The 19999-nt window shown below is 47.8% G+C and overlaps 1 protein-coding gene across 2 annotated transcripts in view; it reads right to left on the reverse strand.

Annotated features, from left to right (window-relative positions):
- LOC140206170 (hypoxia-inducible factor 1-alpha-like) overlaps positions 1–19999 on the reverse strand; it is a 45710-nt gene that overhangs the window by 12955 nt on the left and 12756 nt on the right. The window contains exons 5-11 of one of the 2 annotated variants that reach the window (XM_072274431.1): positions 18875–18981; positions 13524–13671; positions 12222–12397; positions 11242–11483; positions 7273–7832; positions 5120–5228; positions 346–454 (exon numbers count right to left, since the gene is read on the reverse strand). In XM_072274431.1, the coding sequence (XP_072130532.1) occupies positions 346–454; positions 5120–5228; positions 7273–7832; positions 11242–11483; positions 12222–12397; positions 13524–13671; positions 18875–18981 (1451 nt within the window). Of the gene's footprint in view, positions 1–345; positions 455–5119; positions 5232–7272; positions 7833–11241; positions 11484–12221; positions 12398–13523; positions 13672–18874; positions 18982–19999 lie in introns of both variants that reach the window. The other variant, XM_072274430.1, reaches the window with a different exon arrangement.

Consider the following 19999-nt stretch of genomic DNA (forward strand, 5'->3'; position numbering starts at 1 on the left):
CATCCGCTACAGTGACCGGGACTCGGCTCCAGAGAGTGGACTTAGATCCCCACACACGTGATCACGAAGTTGGACACAGCTTCTGGAGCCTGGACACAAATCTTTGGCCTGTGCATCCAGTGACACAAGACTATGGGATAACATTGACTCGGCTTTTGGAGACGGAAGTCTAACCCGTGCATCCAATACTGCGATCACAAAACTATGGGACAAAGCTGACTCTGATTTTGGACACGGATCTCTAGCCCATGCAGCCAGTACTGTGCAATCACAATGCTTCACTTCTCTGTGACTAAGGGAGAGAGAAAAAAAAACAGGAATCCAAAAATTAAAGAGTGGCCTTACTCATTGGTGGGGCTGGAGTGAAAGGGTTGGCGGATGCACTGGTTACAATGTTCCTCACTCGCTTTGTTCCAACGCTGTGACGATCTGTAACTCCTGAAATATCCAGCTCCTGCACAGAAACACATTTACATTAAGGGCGGCAAGACAGTATAGCAATTAGTGTAACACTGTTACAACGACAGCATCCGGCGCTCAGTTCCCCCGCTCCCCACTGCCTGTACATTCTCCTCTGTGACCGCAAAGGCTTCCTCCAGGCGCTGATTTCCTCCCACAGTCCAAAGGCTGCAGGTTACGGTTAGTAAGTCGTGGACATGCTATGTTGGCACAAGAAGTGTGGTGACACCTGCGGTCTGCTCCCAGCACATCTTCAGACTGTATTGGTCATTGGTGCAAATGATGCATTTCACTGTATGTTCCGATGTACATCACAATTAAATCTATTTAGCCAGCCATTCGTCCATTTACCAACCAGCTACCAATCACACGAGGAAACTATAATCAAAACGTATCAGATCCAAATGTAAACATAGAAACATAGAAAATAGGTGCAGGAGTAGGCCATTCGGTCCTTCGAGCCTGCACCGCCATTTATTATGATCATGGCTGATCATCCAACTCAGAACCCCGCCCCAGCCTTCCCTCCATACCCCCTGATCCCCATAGCCACAAGGGCCATATCTAACTCCCTCTTAAATATAGCCAATGAACTGGCCTCAACTGTTTCCTGTGGCAGAGAATTCCACAGATTCACCACTCTCTGTGTGAAGAAGTTTTTCCTAATCTCGGTCCTAAAAGGCTTCCCCTTTATCCTCAAACTGTGACCCCTCATTCTGGACTTCCCCAACATCAGGAACAATCTTCCTGCATCTCGCCTGTCCAATCTCTTTAGGATTTTATACGTTTCAATCAGATCCCCCCTCAATCTTCTAAATTCCAACGAGTACAAGCCCAGTTCATCCAGTCTTTCTTCATATGAAAGTCCTGCCATCCCAGGAATCAATCTGGTGAACCTTCTTTGTACTCCCTCTATGGCAAGGATGTCTTTCCTCAGATTAGGGGACCAAAACTGCACACAATACTCCAGGTGTGGTCTCACCAAGGCCTTGTACAACTACAGTAGTACCCCCCTGCTCCTGTACTCGAATCCTCTCGCTATAAATGCCAGCATACCATTCGCCTTTTTCACCGCCTGCTGTACCTGCATGCCCACTTTCAATGAATGGTGTATAATGACACTCAGGTCTCGTTGCACCTCCCCTTTTCCTAATCGGCCACCATTCAGATAATAATCTGTTTTCCTATTTTTGCTACCAAAGTGGATAACTTCACAGTTATCCACATTAAATTGCATCTGCCATGAATTTGCCCACTCACCCAACCTATCCAAGTCACTCTGCATCCTCTTAGCATCCTCCTCACAGCTAACACTGCCACCCAGCTTCGTGTCATCCGCAAACTTGGAGATGCTGCATTTAATTCCCTCATCCAAGTCATTAATATATATTGTAAACAACTGGGGTCCCAGCACTGAGCCTTGCGGTACCCCACTAGTCACCGCCTGCCATTCTGAAAGGGTCCCGTTTATTCCCATTCTTTGCTTCCTGTCTGCTAACCAATTCTCTATCCACATCAATACCTTATCCCCAATACTGTGTGCTTTAAGTTTGCACACTAATCTCCTGTGTGGGACCTTGTCAAAAGCCCTTTGAAAATCCAAATATACCACATCCACTGGTTCTCCCCTATCCACTCTACTAGTTACATCCTCAAAAAATTCTATGAGATTCGTCAGACATGATTTTCCTTTCACAAATCCATGCTGACTTTGTCCGATCATTTCACCGCTTTCCAAATGTGCTGTTATCACATCTTTGGTAACTGACTCCAGCAGTTTCCCCACCACCGACATTAGGCTAACCGGTCTATAATTCCCCGGTTTCTCTCTCCCTCCTTTTTTAAAAAGTGGGGTTACATTAGCCACCCTCCAATCCTCAGGAATTAGTCCAGAATCTAACGAGTTTTGAAAAATTATCAGTAATGCATCCACTATTTCTTGGGCTACTTCCTTAAGCACTCTGGGATGCAGACCATCTGGCCCTGGGGATTTATCTGCCTTTAATCCCTTCAATTTACCTAACACCACTTCCCTACTAACATGTATTTCGCTCAGTTCCTCCATCTCACTGGACCCTCTGTCCCCTACTATTTCTGGAAGATTATTTATGTCCTCCTTAGTGAAGACAGAACCAAAGTAATTATTCAATTGGTCTGCCATGTCCTTGCTCCCCATAATCAATTCACCTGTTTCTGTCTGTAGGGGACCGACATTTGTCTTTTCCAGTCTTTTCCTTTTCACATATCTATAAAAGCTTTTACAGTCAGTTTTTATGTTCCCTGCCAGTTTTCTCTCATAATCTTTTTTCCCCTTCCTAATTAAGCCCTTTGTCCTCCTCTGCTGAATTCTGAATTTCTCCCAGTCCTCAGGTGAGCCACTTTCTCTGGCTAATTTGTATGCTTCTTCTTTGGAATTGATACTAAACGAAAGAGATTCTGTCGATGTTGGAAATCCAAGAACACCGCATCAAATGCAGGAGGAACTCAGCAGGTCAGGCAGCAAAAAGCGAAATTTCCTGGTGACCAAACATTTTAATTCCAATTCCCATTCCAGTTCTGACATGTCGGTCCATGGCCTCCTCTTGCACCACAAAGAGGCCACCCTAAGGGTGAAGGAGCCACATTCCATTTGGGTAGCCTCCAACCTGATGGCATGAATATTGATTTCTCCTCCCCTCCCCTTCCATTCCCCACTCTGGCCTTTTACCTCTTCTCACCTGCTTATCACCTCCCCGGATCCCCTCCTCTTTCCCTTTCTCCAGTGGTCCACTCTCCTCTCCCATCGGATTCCTTCCTCTCCAGCCCTTCACCTTCTAGCTAACCTCGTTCCCCCTCCCCCCAACCTTTTTATTCTGGCATCCTCCCCTTTCCTTCCTCGTCCCGAGGAAGCGTCTCTGTCTGAAATGTCAACTGGTTACTCTTTTCATAGATGCTGCCTGACCTGCTGAGTTCCTCCAGCTGTGTGTGTGTGTGTGTGTGTGTGTGTGTGTGTGTGTGTGTGTGTGTGTGTGTGTGTGTGTGTGTGTGTGTGTGTGTGTGTGTGTGTGTGTGTGTGTGTGTGTGTGTGTGTGTGTGTTGCTTCAGATCCAAATATATCACTCAGACGGTGATGAGAGTGCGGAACGAGCCGTCAGCAGAGGTGGTGGATGCAGGTTAGATTCCAACGTTTAAGTGTAGGATCATGGATGGGAGGGGTACGGAGGGATATGGACTGGGTACTGGTTGATGAGATAGGCAGTGTAATAGTTCATCATGGACTAGACGGGCCGAAAGGCCTGCTTCTGTGCTGTGGTACTCTATGATTCCACCCACAAGCAGCTTAGCAACACCATCAACTGACATTCCAACTGGCTACGTCGGGAGTCCATTAGCCAAAGTGGCAGAAGTCAGCAGCATCTGCGGAAAGAGAAACGGTCGACGTTTCGGGTCTGTGACACTCCTGCAGAGCTGACCACATCCCAAGTAGAATCAGAGACCTGGAACGAGGACTGTTCCTTGTTCCAGACACTGCCCAACATGCTGAGATTTTTTCCCGCATCAGCTGACGTCCTGATGAAGGGTCTCGGCTCGAAACGTCGACTGTTGATTTAGTTCCACAGATGCTGCCTGACCTGCTGAGTTCCTCCAGCAATTTGTGTGTTAATCTACTGGGCACCTTGCTAGCCAATTAAAATTAGTCAAAGTCGAAGGAAATTTATTATCAAAGTACCTATTGTATACGTCACCATTTACTACCCTGAGATTCATTTTCTTGCAGGTATTCCCAGGATTATGTACTGCTCACATAGTCACTAACTAATTAACCAAATAGCCTGGTAGTCAGCTGATCTGGAATGTGTTGATAATTCAAACTACATTTATTATCAAAGTACATATGCAGTATACAACCCTGAGATTTGTCTTCCCCACAGACAGCCATGAAGCAAAGAAACACTATGGAATCCACTCAAGTAAAAACCATCAACCCTCCCCAAGCGCAAATTGCATAAAACAGCAAAAAAAAAAAAAAGCTCAAAACACAAAATTGAAAGAGTCCAGGCATATGCTTCCCGGATGGTAGCAGCTGGAATAGATGGTGGTTGGGATGGCTTGCATCCCCAATGATACTACGGGTTCTTTTTACACACCTGTCTTTGTAAACGTCCTGAATCATGGGAAGTTCACAACTACAGATGTGCTGGGCTGTCCGCACCACTCTCTGCAGAGTCCTGCGATTAAGGGAAGTACAGTTCCCATACCAGGCAGAGATGCAGCCAGTCAGGATGCTCTCAATTGTACCCCTGTAGAAAGTTCTCAGGATTTAGGGGCCCATACCAAACTTCTTCAACCATCTCAACCAGTGGTAGCTGTGTGGAACGAGCTTCCAGCAGAAGTGTTTGAGGCAGGTTCGATACTGTCACTTAAAGTTAAATTGGATAGATATATGGACAGGAAAGGAATGGAGGGTTATGGGCTGAGTGCAGGTCAGTGGGACTAGGTGAGAGTAAGAGTTCGGCACAGACTAGAAGGGTCGAGATGGCCTGTTTCCGTGCTGTAATTGTTATATATATATATATATATATATATATATATATATTTCAGTTCAGCAGGCTGCCCCAATTCAAAGTCACCCAAAGTAGCAACAAAAATGTGGAACTACAGAGTCCAATTCAGTTCCTACCAGCGAATTCTTGAGCTCTGGACCATGCTTGCGTTTCAGGCTGCAAAGGGCACGTATCTGGAGTTGCTGCTGCTTCTGGTCTCCTGTGAAACTCTTCTCACAGAGTGATCTGCTGTGTGCAGAAACAATCAACATATTTACAACCTCCAGGTCACTCATTCCCCCTGCACAAACAGCAACTGCCCTTGGACTTGATCAGCAATAAAGTGAGCTGTTCCCTCCCGGGTCTTGAAGAAAATCCCAGGTAGTTTTCCAAAGATGGAACTAGATTTAATTAACAGGAAAGTAATGAATACCAAAGTTGGGACTTTATGTTGAAGTTGATCACAAGATCAAGAACAACCTAATCCACAAATGGCTTCTGTCAGGACTTTAGGAGTTGTGATGTCATTTTGAAGTTGTATAAGACATTGGTGAGGTCTAATTTGGAGTATTGTGTGCAGTTTTGGTCACCAACCTACAGGAAGGATATCAATAAGACTGAAAGAGTGCAGAAAAAAATTCACAAGGATGTTGCCAGGACCTGAATTATCAGGAAAGGTTGAATAGGTTAAGACTATTCCCTGGAACGTAGTAGAAAGAGGGGAGATCTGATTGAGGTATACAAAACTATGAGGAGTATCATTCATTATGTGCCGTGCATATGAAATGGGCGACCATGATTGTTCTTGGCAAAATTTTTCTACAGAATTGGTTTGCCAGTGCCTTTACAAGACGGGTGACCCCAGCCATTATCAGCACTCTTCAGAGAGATTGTCTGCCTGGTGTCAGTGGTCACATAACCAGGACTTGTGTTATGCACCGGCTGCTCATACGACCATCCACCAGCTGCTCCCATGGCTTCGTGTGGCCCTGATGGGAGGCTAAGCAGGTGCTACACCTTGCCCAAGGGTGATCTGCATGCTAGCAGAGGGTAGCAGTCCTTTGGTAGGCACGCGTCTCCACCCCAACCTCTAGCATCCGTAATGACATTTGTTGTTTTGCAGCAGCAGTACAATTCAAAAATTAAGAAATTAGCCGATAAAAATATTACTACAAGTTACAGTGCAGGCCCTTCGGCCCACAATATTGTGCTGACTTTTTAACTTACACCAGGAGCAATCTAACCCTTCCCTCCTCCATAACCCTCCATTTCTCTATTATCCATGTGCCTATCTAGGAGTTTCTTAAATGTCCCTAATGTATCTGCTACCCACCACCTCTGGTAGTGCATTCCACACACCCAGCACTCTCTGTGTAAAAAAAATTTACATCTTGCATCTTCTCTATACGTTCCTCCAGTCACCTTAAAATTGTGCCCCCTTGTATGGGTGGTGGGGTGGAGAGACATCTCTACCAAAGGGGGTATAAGGTGCTCCTCCCCACCGCTAACCTGCGGCAGGGTGTAGCACCTGCTTAGCACCCCCACCTCCCCAGATCAGGGTCATATGAAGCCATGGGAGCAGGTGGTGGATGGTCGTATGAGTAGCTGGTGAATATCACAAGTCCTGGTTTTGTGACCACTGACGCCAGGCAGACAATCTCTGAAGAGTACTGATAATGACTGGGGTCACCCGTCTTGTAAAGACACTGCCCAGAAGGAGGCAATGGCAAACCAGTTCTGTAGAAAATTTTGCCAAGAACAATCATGGTCATAGAAAGACCGTGATCGGTCACATCATACGACATGGCACATAATGAATGAACAAACCTTGTGTAAGCCATTTTCACACTGGGAAGAAGTCTCTGGTTGTCTACTCGATCTGCACCTCTTATCATCTTGTACACCTCTATCAAGTCACTTCTCATCCTCCTTCACTCCAAAGAGAAAGGCCCTAATTTATTCAACCTATTGTCATAATACATGCTCTCTAATCCAGGCAGCATCCTAGTAAGTCTTCTCTGCACCCTCTTGAAAGCTTCCACATCCTTCCTGTAATGAGGTGACCAGAACTGACTACAATATTCCAAGTGTGGACTAACCAGGGTTTTATAGAGCTGTAACATTATCTTATAGCTCTTGAACTCAACCCCCTGAATGAAGAAGGCCATCTTCTGGAGGACTCGTTTGAGGTCCCAGCAACAAGGTTTTAGTGTCACGCACCCTACAAACAGGCCCTTCAGCAGAAACTATCCTCATAACTGTTACAATAATAAGACATTAAGTTTCATACCTGTCCTTGGATGGTGTGCACTGGCTGCTCTCACTCTCCGTGCCTCCAGTGTCCGATTGGTTAGTGGGCTGGAACGTTGGTGTTGCTGCATCCTGCTCCTTACCGGGTGACTCAGAGACTCCAGTCTCCATGGGACTGGCAGTGTCCTGGGGCTGGAATATCGCACGGAGGGCTTTCTCCACAGTCGGAGTGAATCCTGGCCCTCCGAACACAAGGGGCTGGTTGCTGGGGCCGTACGCCTGGATCTTGCCCTGACTGGGACTGCTGCTGCACTGCTGTGAGACTATGGGGTCTCCTGCCACACCAAGGACTTCAGGCTGCACTGGGTACAAGCTGCCTAACACGTTAGGTTGTGTGCTCTTGCAGTCGGTCAGCAGTTTGGCCAGACCCCAACTGTCCTGCCGCTTGTTGGTGCTCTTGTTGGTCTCCGTCTCTGGGTGATCATTAGGGCAGACCAGCCCCTCGATTCCTTCCGTCAAAGACTCAAAGCTGTTCAGCTGGAAGTCTTCTTCCATGGAGATGTATGGTGCCAACATCTCCAGGTCCATGTCCTGCAACCCCTGCAAACACCAAACACCAGATTATTTAAAAAAAAAGAGCCACCCTCTGGCTGAAATCTGGAGGAAAACACACAGAGGATGCAGAGGGGGAATCACAAAGTCGAGGAAAGAGAACCGGGTCGAGACAGAGACTTATGGAGAAGAGGAGTTCGGTGGGTAATAAAATGGACGAGTTGACGGTGCTAGCCAGGAGTCAGAGAACATTTTGGGAGTGTAGTGTCACATGTTTTACTGGGGCTGCACGAGGACATACCCGATCAAAACTTTTCCATGGACGGCTTCCAGACCGTTCGGGCTGACCGGAAGTGCACTGAGAGCTGTAAGCATAAAGGAGTTGGGGGCTTACTGTTCTGGTTAACAACGGATGGTGCAATCGAGGAACGTGTTTGTAGACCGGATACTGAACTTCTTGCTGTTGAACTCCGGCCATATTCCATCGAGATACAACACTGGGCGTCACGGGAGGTTGTTCCCGCCTGTGGCCATCGAACTTTGCAGCTCCTCCTATGGAGGATCAGACACCCTGAGCCAATAGGCTGGTCCTGGACTTATTTCCATCTGGCATAGTTTGCTTTTTGTTGTTTGATTGTTTGTGGTTTTTGTATTGCTATATTTATGCTCTATCCTTGGTTGGTGCGGCTGTAACGAAACCCAATTTCCCTCAGGATCAATGAAGTATATCTATCTATCTAGCTAAAGAAATTCTTCGTCTCTGTTCTAAAGAGTCGTCTTTCTACTCTGAGTCTGTGCCCTCTGGTCCTCAGCTCTCCCAGTATAGGAAACATCCTTTCCGCACCTACTCTATCCAGGCCTTTCAATATTGGACAGGTTTCAATGAGATTCCCCGTCTTTCTTCTGAACTCCAGTGAGTACAGGCCCAGAGCCATCAAACACTCCCCTTTCATTCTCATGAGCCTCTTCTGGGCTTTCTCCAATGCCAGCACAATCTTTCTTAGATTAGCAGCCCAAAACCGCTCCAAGTGCGGTCTGACCTTGTAAAGTCTTAGCATCGCATTCTTGCTGTTGTATTCTAGGCAGCCTTGATACTCACTCTGCATCCTGTCAATCGGCCAATCTTCTATCCACCCCAATATTGTTCCTGTAATAGCATGGGGTTTTGTCTTGTTTATATGACGAATAAAGTTAATCTTTATCTGCAGCCCCATTGCCTGGATCTCACATGAAAGCCGATCTTCCGTTGAACACCAGCTCAGTGTGTGACCGTGTCAGCTTCTACACAAGGACTGTTCCGTGTCCCCTCCATCCCAATCCCCTCATCCCCTTTCACGTGTTGTCTCCATAGGTGTTCATTTCCGGCCAGCTTCCCTCACTCTCTCTCCAGAGAAGTGGGTTTGAAGTGGAGGAGGAGGTTGGTAGCTTGGGTTGGCTGCATGTTGTGGGGTTGTTCGCCGAGCCTGGTGGCTAGGTCGCAAACGTTTCATCATCAGTCGAGGTGATATCATTGGTGTGGAAATGAGTGTCGTTACTGCCAAGTTCTCGTGTCTATATTCGTCCAACTTGTACTGATTGGGTGCTGGGTGAGAGACAAACCCATGTGCCTGTAGGATTGGGACCGAGGGGTGATCTGTGGACACTCAAGCAACCAACTCTCTGAACGACCAACAACCAGGGATACTGGCCAGCAGAGATCACCCAGCTATCCTGGTTGGCCGGGACGCAGTGCAGACTTGCGGCCAGTGTTGCCAGCCGACCAATCAGAATAGTGAAAAACAACACTCAGTCGTGCACTGATGACGTCACCTCAACTGGTGTCGAAACGTTTGCAACCTCATCTCCACGCTTGGCGAAGAACCCTACAAGCAATAGTTTTGTTTCCCTACATGGAGAGTAGTGGGTGCAGAGGGTCCACTGTCAGGGGTGGTGGTAGAGGCAGATTCACTGGGAACTGTAGGATGGGCACGTGGACGGGAAAGGAGTGGCGGGCGGTGTGGAAGGAAAGAGTTGGATTTATTTTGGGGAAGGCTGGAGGGTTGGCATGGCTTTGTGGGCCGGAGAGGGAGGTGTAGGGGGTGCCTGCGCTGTATTGCTCTGCGTTCAAGATTGCACAGCAGTTAGGGCAATGCTACCACAGCGTCAGAAACCCAGGTCCGATTCTCGCCTGTTTGTATGTTCTCCCCGTGTCAGTGTAGACTTCAACAAGGTGCTCTGGTTTTCTCCCACATTCCAAAGATGTACAGATCAGTAAGTTTATCGGTCACATGAGTGTAATTGGGTAATTTGGGCTCATTGACCAGTAGGGCCTGTTACCGTGCTGAATCTTCAAATAAAAAGAAAAGTTCAAAGTTGAAAGTGGCAATCGTTAGTCTTGTGAGACCATGGATCAGCGTCTGGGAAGTCTTCGCTCTCCAGGGCGCAGGCCTGGGCAAGGTTGTATGGAAGACCGGCAGTTGCCCATGCTGCAAGTCTCCCCTCTCCACAACACCGATGTCCAAGGGAAGGGCATTAGGACCCATACAGCTTGGCACCGGTGTCGTCGCAGAGCAATGTGTGATTAAGTGCCTTGCTCAAGGACACAACACGCTGCCTCGGCTGGGGCTCAAACTCACAACCTTCAGATCGCTAGTCCAATGCCTTAACCACTTGGCCACGTGCCCACAAAAGTTGAAAGTAAATGTACTGTTAAAGTAGTCATAGTCATACTTTATTGATCCCGGGGGAAACTGGTTTTCGTTACAGTTGCACCATAAATAATAAATAGTAATAGAACCATAAATAGTTAAATAATAATATGTAAATTATGCCAGTAAATTATGAAATAAGTCCAGGACCAGCCTATTGGCTCAGGGTGTCTGACCCTCCAAGGGAGGAGTTGTAAAGTTTGATGGCCACAGGCAGGAATGACTTCCTATGACGCTCAGTGTTGCATCTCGGTGGAATGAGTCTCTGGCTGAATGTACTCCTGTGCCCACCCAGTACATTATGTAGTGGATGGGAGACATTGTCCAAGATGGCATGCAACTTGGACAGCATCCTCTTTTCAAACACCACCGTCAGAGAGTCCAGTTCCATCCCCACAACATCACTGGCCTTACAAATGAGTTTGTTGAGGGATTAGGGTAAACATAAGCAGGCCTTTACCACTGAGGTTGGGTGGGTCATGGGGTAAGGGTGAAAGGTGAAATATTTACAGAGACCCTGAGGGGGAACCCCTTCACTCAGAGGGCAGTGAGTGTGGAACGAGCTGCCAGCGAAGTGATGGATGCAGGTTCAATTGAAACATTTAAGAGAAGGTTGTACAGATACCTGGATGGGAGGGGTATGGAGGGTTATGATCCAGGTGAAGGTCGATGGGCCGAAGGGCCTGTTTTTGTGCTGTAGTGCTCTAAAACTCTCTCCTGGGAATTATTCTCTGTAATGATCTAACCCCACCCCCCAATCTGATACTTACCGAGTTGGTGCTGTCACTTGGCCTGGTGACCACAGCCTCCCGTCTCTCCGCCTGGCCAGATTTGTTGCGTGCTGCCGGCTCCGTGCCTTGGCCGCCGCTGGGTACTGGCTCCAGCCGGTGGTTGAAGATGGGCGAGAGTAATTTGCAGAGCGCGGGGCTGCAGAACTCCTCGGGCATCAAGAGCTCCTCTCCACCTTCCATGAGTTTCCTGGTAAAGTGGAATGCGCTTGAATCCAGCCGGTCTGACACACAAAGGGAAGGTGTTGGTTAGGGAGGACAGGGTCCGTCTTCCTCCATAATTCAGCACAGAAACAGGCCCTTCAGCCCATAAATACCTGTCTAACCTGCTCCCATTTACCAACACTCAGTTCAAGCTCATCTTGGTTCACCTGTCATCCACACTTTCAAATGTTTATTTGGCACTACTGCGTGGAGCAGGCTCTTCCAGCCCAGCATCCCCGACAAACTCAATTAACCCTAACCCGACCACGGGACCATTTACAATGGCCAATTAACCTACCCGGGATACAGCTTCAGACCACGGGAGGAAAATGGAGCACCTGGAGGAAATCTACGCAGTCACGGGCTGGATGCAGGAACTCCTTTCAGAATGGTGCTGGTTATGTGACCACTCACGCCAGGCAAACAATCTCCGAAGTGTGTTGATAGGGACGGGGGTCACCCGTCTTGTAAAGACACTGCCCAGAAGGAACCACTCCTGTAGAACCATCTGTCAAGCACAATCCTGGTCACGGAGACCTTGACCGCCCAGCTCATATGACACGGCACAAAGTGATGATGAGCGGCCTAAGAAATCTTTCCAATAGTAATTTTACGGTTTCTGCCTCTGTCTACAAGTTTCCCCAGCTGCAAGTCTCAGCGTTAGGGTCGATGACACCCTTCATGTTGCAGGAGGCTCATGAAGCCCCTGGGTGTTGATGGACATGTCTCACTGGGAGGGTCTCCAAGCCCCACGGTACCTTTTAAATCCAGGGAGACGATGATATCGACACAGCTTAGTGCCAGCTCATCCGCGCCAGTGGGATTGTCCTTCCAATGGGTGAGCAGCTCCTGGATTTTCCCGGGATCGACTGCAGGCTCCTGGTGACTTGTGTTCTGGTCCAGGGAGAGGATGAGTGTGTCATCTACTACCTTACTGTAGGGAGACGGGGGGGGGGGGGGGGGGGAGAGAGTCATTACAAATCACCCCTCATCCTCCTTCACTTCAGAGAGAAAAGCCCTAGCTCGTGCAACCTATCCTCAGAAGACATGCTGGTAAATCTCCTCTGCACCCCCTCTAAAGCTCCCACATCCTTCCTGTAATGAGGTGACCAGAAATGAACACAATACTCCAAGTGTGGTCTAACCAGGGTTTTATAGAGTTGCAACGTTACCTCACAGCTCTTGTACTCAATCCTCCAACTAATGACAGCCAATACATCTTACACCTTCTTAACTTGTGTGGCAACTTTGAGGGATTTACGGACATGGACTTTAAGATCCCTCTGTTCCTCCACACTGCTCCGAATCCTGCCCTGTATTCTGAAATTTTAAGGAACGTTTGGAAACCTAATCAACATTAGCATGGAGTTTTAGAGCAACCAAATATTCCACGGTGCTCCTCCGGAGGATCTTTGGGAGAAATTAAACTCTGAAGATAGGTAAGCAAGGAGTAGATACAAGGTGAAGAAAGGGTTAGAGATGTGGAGGCCAAGAGAGAGATTAGGGACGGACTTGGTTGCTGCCAGTGTGATGATGAAATTCAGGATGATGCCGGGCCAGTGGTGGAGGGACGCAGGCTGCGGTACAAGTGCGAGGCACCCAGTTCAAAGTCTGGTGATCGGAGAGTCCTGGAGTTGATACCGGACACAAATACTGAAGAACGGCTGGTCGGAGCTCTTGGGCTGGTGTAACCAGACATCTGGGGTAGGGACTCTGGACGCAGCCCGTCCTGAGTTTGGAGGTGTGTGTGTGGGTGTGCATGAGAGTGTGGGCATGTATTGCAGAGACAATACAACACACACAAAATGCTGTTGGAACTCAGCAGGTCAGGCAGCATCCACGGACAGGAATAAGAGTTGATGATTTGAGTGTTTTGTACATGTTGCTCTGGATTTCCAGAATCTGCAGAATCTCGTGTTTGTGAAGTGAGACAGTGGTGAGATACAAACTTTAGGCTGAGGAATTTTAAAAGTTTGCCCTGACCTCATAAGTCTTCAAACTGCCCACGATGTCAGGACTCCCTTTCTCCAAGACACCATCAGTTTCTGCTGAGAACTTACCTGAGCACGTAGTTAATGCAGACGATGCTTTCCGGCTTTAAGTTGTCCCCACTGTAGATCACAGTGGCTTGCGTCTCCAACCACACATATCCTCCACTCTTGGCCAGAAAGCGGTACTGACCAGAGCTGACCTGGCCCTTATTCAGCACTGTGGAAGCAAACACAAAGGACAGTTATACCCAGTCACCCGTCGGCAATAGCCTTGTACCACAAATGCTGTAGACAGCAAAACCCAGAGATTTAGGGTGTGAGCTTACAGATCCGTTTGTCATAAAACTATGGGATCTCCACTCAGCCATGGTATAGCAACAATGCTACAAAGTGTATAAAAAATTGACCAACACAAGAGATTCTGCAGATTCTGGAAATCAGAAAGTACTGGAGGAACTCAGGGGGTTAGGCAGGATATTGCCAAGATTTGAGGGACTGAGTTATCGTTTCATTGGGAAAAGCCCTCCCCACCATTGAGCACATCTAAAAGGAGCACTGTTGCATAAAGCAACATCCATCATCAGGGATCCCCACCACCCAGGACACGCTCTCTTCTCACTGCTGCCATCAGGAAGGTGGTATAGGAGCCTCAGGACTCACACTAACAGGTTCAGAAACAGTTACTATCCCTCAACCATTAAGTTCTTGCTTGTATGCCTCAATACATGGCTAGGCATCGGTTTGAAGGTTAGCTTTATTTGTCACATATCGAGACACACAGTGAAAGGCACCGTTTGCGCCAGTGACCAGCACAGTCCGAGGATGTACTGGGGGAGCCTGCAAGTGCCACAATGCTTCGACATAGAGTCGTAGAAAAGTACAGCACAGAAACAGGCTTTTTGGCCCATCTAGTCTGTCCCAAACCATATAAACTACCTACTCCCATCAACCCACACCAGGACCATAGTCCTCCATACCATACTCCTACCATCCATGTACCTATCCACACTATCGAGCTCGCATGCACCACTTACGTCGGCAGCTCGTTCCACACTCTCACCACCCTCTGAGTGACGAAGATCCCCCTCATGTTCCCCTTAAACTTTTCACCTTTCACCCTTAACCCATGAACTCTGGTCGTAGAACCACCCAACCTCAAGTTAAAAAAAAAAAGCCTGCTTGCATTTACCCTATCTATACACCTCAATTTTGTATACCTCTGTCAAATCTCCTCTTAATCTTCTACGCGCCAAGGAATAAAGTCCTAACCTACTCAATCTTTTCTTATAACTCAGGTCCTCCAGACCTGGCACATCCTTGTATATTTTCTTTGTACTCTTTCAACCTTGTTTACATCTTTTCTGTAGGTAGGTGAACAAAACTGCACACAGTACTCCAACACGAGGAATTCTGCAGATGCTGGAAATTCAAGCAACACACATCAAAGTTGCTGGTGAATGCAGCAGGGCAGGCAGCATCTCTAGGAGGAGGTACAGTCGACGTTTCAGGCCGAGACCCTTCATTAGTCCTGACGAAGGGTCTCAGCCTGAAACGTCGACTGTACCTCCTCCTAGAGATGCTGCCTGGCCTGCTGCGTTCACCAGCAACTTTGATGTGTGTTGCACAGTACTCCGAATTAGGCCTCACCATCTTATACAACTTCAACATAACATCTCATCTCCTGTACTCAGTACTTTGATTTATGAAGACCAATGGGCCAAAAGCTTTCTTTACAGCTCTATCGACCTGTGCTACTACTTCAGTGAATTATGGACCTGTATTCCCAGATTCCTTTGAACTACCGCGCTCCTCAGTGCCCGACTGTTCACTATGTAAGACCTACCCTGGTTAGTCCTACACCTCGCACCTGTCTGCATTAAATTCCATCTGCCATTGTTCAGCCAATTTTTCCGGCTGGTCTAGATCCCACCGCAAGCCATGACGGCCTCTCTCACCGTCCACTACACCCCCAATCTTGGTGACATCTACAAATTTACTGATACAGTTAACCGCATTATCACCCAGATCGTTGGTGTAGATGGCAAACAACAACCAACCCAGCACCGATCCCTGTGGCACCCCACTAATCACAGACCTCCAGTCAGAGAGGCAACCATCTACCACCAGTCTCCGGCTTCTGCCACAAAACTGTCCGAGGATGTGCTAGGGACACTCCTGGCACCAAGATAGCACACCTACAGCTAACTAACACTAACCCATATATCTTTGGACTGTGGGAGGAACTGGAGCACCCAGAGGAATCCGGGCGGTCACGGGAAGAACATAGGAACTCCTTCAGACGGCAGTGGGAATAGAACACCGATCGACGATTACTGGCTCGCTAAAGCGTCAAGGTAACTATTGCACTGGCATACCATGGTTTTTTGTTCAATAACACTCCCACAAGGCAGCTCAAAAAGTGCCATACAAATGAAAACTCAGAACTGCTGCCTGCAGAACTGTACCAGGCACCGAGTCCCTGACAACCTTTGGACGGGGTGACATTCAACACTGTGCTCAGTAAACAACAGCTCTGAATACCTTTAAAGCAATGTGCCCAGAATACAGCCCCTGGACACCACCCAAAGTAAACTTGTTTTCACAGCAGTCAGTGGCTGACATGCACTTTGGTTAGTGAGAGGGAAAACAAGACATTCTGGGGAGCCCCTCCCAACATCCACCGCCTGGGGCGGAGAGGAGGAGACCACAATCTGCTCTACCACATGAAAAACCAAGCTCAGGGGTGAGAACAGCATTGACTGAGAGGGAAAGGGCAAAGGTAGGAGGGAGGAGGAGGAGAGGTAGACAAATAAGACATATGAGTAGAATTGGGCCATTTGTCTGCTCCACCATTCCACCACAGCTGACTTATTTTCCCCTTCAATCCTGTTCTCCTGTCTTCTCCCCGCAATCTTTGACACCTTTACTAATCATGGACCTATCAATCTCTGCTTTAAATACACTCAACAACTTGGCCTCCACGGTTTTTGAGGCAACAAATTCCACCGATTCACTACCCTCTGGCTAAAAAAAATTCCTCCTCATCCCTGTTCTAAAGGGACATCCTTGCATACTGGGGCTGTGCCCTCTGCCCCTAGACTCCCCCACAATAGGAAACATCCACTCTATATAGGCCTTTCAACATTCGATAGGTTTCAATGAGATTCCACCCCCCCGCCCCTTCCCTTATTCTTCTATCAAACGCTTATACATTATCCTTTTCTAACCCAGGATCATTCTTGTGAACCTCCACTGGAGCCTCTCCAACTTACCTTTTCTTAGGTAAGGAGCCCAAAACTGCTCACAATACTCCAAGTGCGGTCTGACTAATGCCTTATAAAGCTTCAGCATTAATTACATCCTGCTTTGTGGCCAAGTCTGCATACGATACAAAGATAGGTAATGTTGAGGAAGCCCGGAGGCTGTAGAAGAACTTGGACAGATTACAATAATGGACAAAGATGGAATACAGTGTCAGGAAGTGTATTGTCATGCACTTTGGTAGAAGAAATAAAAGTGTGTAGACTATTTTCTAAATGGAGAGAAAATTCAAAAATCTGAGGTGCAAACGGACTTGGAAGTCCTTGTGCAGGACTTGCCAGAGGTCAGCTTGCAGACTGAGGCACTGATGAGGAAGGCAAATACGATGTTAGCATTCGTTTCACGAGGACTAGAATATAAAAGCAAGAATGAATGCTGGGGCTTTACAAGGCATTGTTGAGGCCTCACTTAGATAAGGGGCCCAGAACTGATCACAATCATCTAAGAAAGGATGTGCTGATACTGGAGAGGGTTCAAAGGAGGTTCAGGAAAATGATTCCAGGATTGAAAGGATTAATGTACGAGAAGTGTTTGATTCCTTTGAGCCAATACTCACTGGAATTCAGAAGAACGAGGGGTGATCTCATTGAAACCTATCAAATGTTGAAAGGTCTCGACTGATGTGAAGTGAATGTTTCCGATGGGGGTGGGGGGAATGTCTCGGACCAGAGGACGCAGCCTCAGATTAGAGGGACGTCCATTTAGAATGAAGATGAGGAAGAATTTCTTTACCCAGAGGGTGGTGAATCTGTGGAATTCGTTGCCACAGGTGGAGACCAGGTCATTGGGTATATTTAAGATGGAGGTTGATAGATTCCTGATTAGTCAGAGATAAGTGGAGAGGGCAGGAGAGTGGGGTGGAGAGGGTAATGGATCAGCCATGATGAAATGGTGGAGCAGACTCAATGGGCCAAATGGCCTAAACATGCTCCTATGTTTTATGGTCTATTGTATTCTAGTCCTCTGGAAATGAATGCTAACATTGCTTTTGCCTTGCTTACCACTGACTCAACGGGCAAATTAACTTCAGAATTATATCCCGGGGTGTGAGGAGAAAGCAAGGTTCTACTGATTGAAGTTTCCAAGGTGATGGTAAGGGTGCACAGTGAAGGGCTGGTCTGGGTCCAGTAGTCAAGCTCTTTAACCCTAACCCCCACCAGCTGCTTTGACTAGTTTCTTTCCCAGTCACTTCCAGTAGTGCCTATTCCTGGATCAGGTGACAACTTAATCATTCTGGTGAAACACGGGATGGCCAGTGGTGAGATACCAGGGATTCCTGCACCATCAGCATGCACAGACACAGAGCTGAGCTTGCCACACACTGGTCCTGTTACACACAGCCAGCCGGGGACACAGTTCAGCTCCTTCTGCTCTCTCTGATGGGCTGTGACAGAACAGAAACCAGAGTGAAGGGTCTCAGCTCGAAACGTCGTCTCTTTATTCCCATCCATTGACGCTGTCCGACCTGCTGAGTACGCTGCGTGTATTGCTCCAGATTTCTAGCATCTGCAGTAGCTCTTGTGTCTATAGAACAGTGCTGCACAGAAACAGGCCCTTCAGCCCATCTAGCCCATGCTGAACTGGTATTTTGCCAAGTCCCATCAACCCGTGTCTGGATCATAGTTCTCCATATCCCTCCCATTCATGTACCTATCCAAACTACTCTTAAATGTTGCAATTGAACTCACATCCACAACTTCTACTGACAGCTCGTTCCACACTCTCACCACCCTCTGAGTGAAGAAGTTCACCCTCATGTTCCCCTTAAACATTTCACCTTAACCCATGACCTCTAGTTGACGTCTCACCCAATCTGAGGGAGAAAAGTCTGCATTCACCCTACTTAAATCCCTCAATTTCAGTACCTCATCAGATTTCCCCTCATTCTCCAATGTACTCAACCCTTCCCTATAATTCAGCTCCTCAAGACCCAACAACATTCTTGTAAATTTTCTCTGCACTCTTTCAATCATATTGACATCTTTCCTGTAGGTAGGTGCCCAGAACTGCACACAATACTCCAAATTAGGTCTCACCAATGTCTTACACAACTTCAACATAACATCCCAATTGCTAACGTCCCACCAGAAACTACCTACAGATTTGGTGCGTCTTGGTCATGTGGTCAGAGTCCAGCGAATGGTAGAATTCATAGGCAGTGTGTCCGAGCAGCAAGTTCGGGTGGTGACCACAGAGCTCGGTGATTCTGTAGAGGGAAAAGCAGAATCAGGCTGGGCAGCAGGTCCCACTACCTCATCAGCAGTCATTCTCCCCCTCCCTCGTCCTCCCCCTCCCTCGTCAGCCCTCGTCCTCCCCCGTCTCTCCTCCCTCGTCAGCCCTCGTCCTCCCCTCCCTCGTCAGCCCTCGTTCTCTCCCTCCCTCGTCAGTGACCATTCTCTAGCCCATCAGTGACAGTTGTTGCCTCATTCCGTGCCTGCAATCCCAAGCTCCAGCCCACCTCAATCTACCTGCTGCTACAACACTTAATGCCAGGCTTGCCCATTTCAATCCCCTTGTCAGCTGGACTCCCACACTTTCAAAGATTAGGATTATTTGTCACGTACAGTCAGTAGATACTTTACTAGGTACAGCTACTCATTAATGCAAATATCTAATCAGCCAATCACATGGCAGCAGTCAATGCATAAAAGCATGCAGACATGGTCAAGAGGTCCAGTTGCTGTTCAGCTCAAACATCAGAACAGAGAAGAAATGTGATCTAAGTGACTTTGACTGTGGAATGATTGTTGGGGGAGGTATGGATGAAGTAGGAAGCTGGAGGAGACAGGTGGAAATAGTAAAGGGCTGGAGAAGGAGGAATCAGAAAGTAGGGGAGAGTGGACCAGGGGAGAAAGGGAAGGAAGAGGTGATCCAGGGGAAGCAATGGCAGCTGAGAAGAGCAAGAGGAGAACCAGAATGTGGAATGAGAGAGAGGGAAAGTGGAGTGAAGGGGGTGGAAAATTATCATAAGTTAGAGGAATTGGTGTTCATGCCATCAGGTTGGATGCCACACAAATGGAATGAGGTATTTTACCCCCCCCCCACCTATCACCTGTCAGCTCGTACTCCTTCCCCCTCCCACACCCACCCACCTTCCCCCTCACCTATCACCTGTCAGCTGTCCTCTCCCTCCAGCTAACTTATTCTGGCTTCTTCCCCCTTCCTTTCCAGTCCTGATGAAGGGTCTTGACCTGAAACGTCGACTGTTCACTCCTCCCCATAGA

Source organism: Mobula birostris, chromosome 12 (assembly GCF_030028105.1).
Source record: "Mobula birostris isolate sMobBir1 chromosome 12, sMobBir1.hap1, whole genome shotgun sequence".
Taxonomy (NCBI): domain Eukaryota; kingdom Metazoa; phylum Chordata; class Chondrichthyes; order Myliobatiformes; family Myliobatidae; genus Mobula; species Mobula birostris.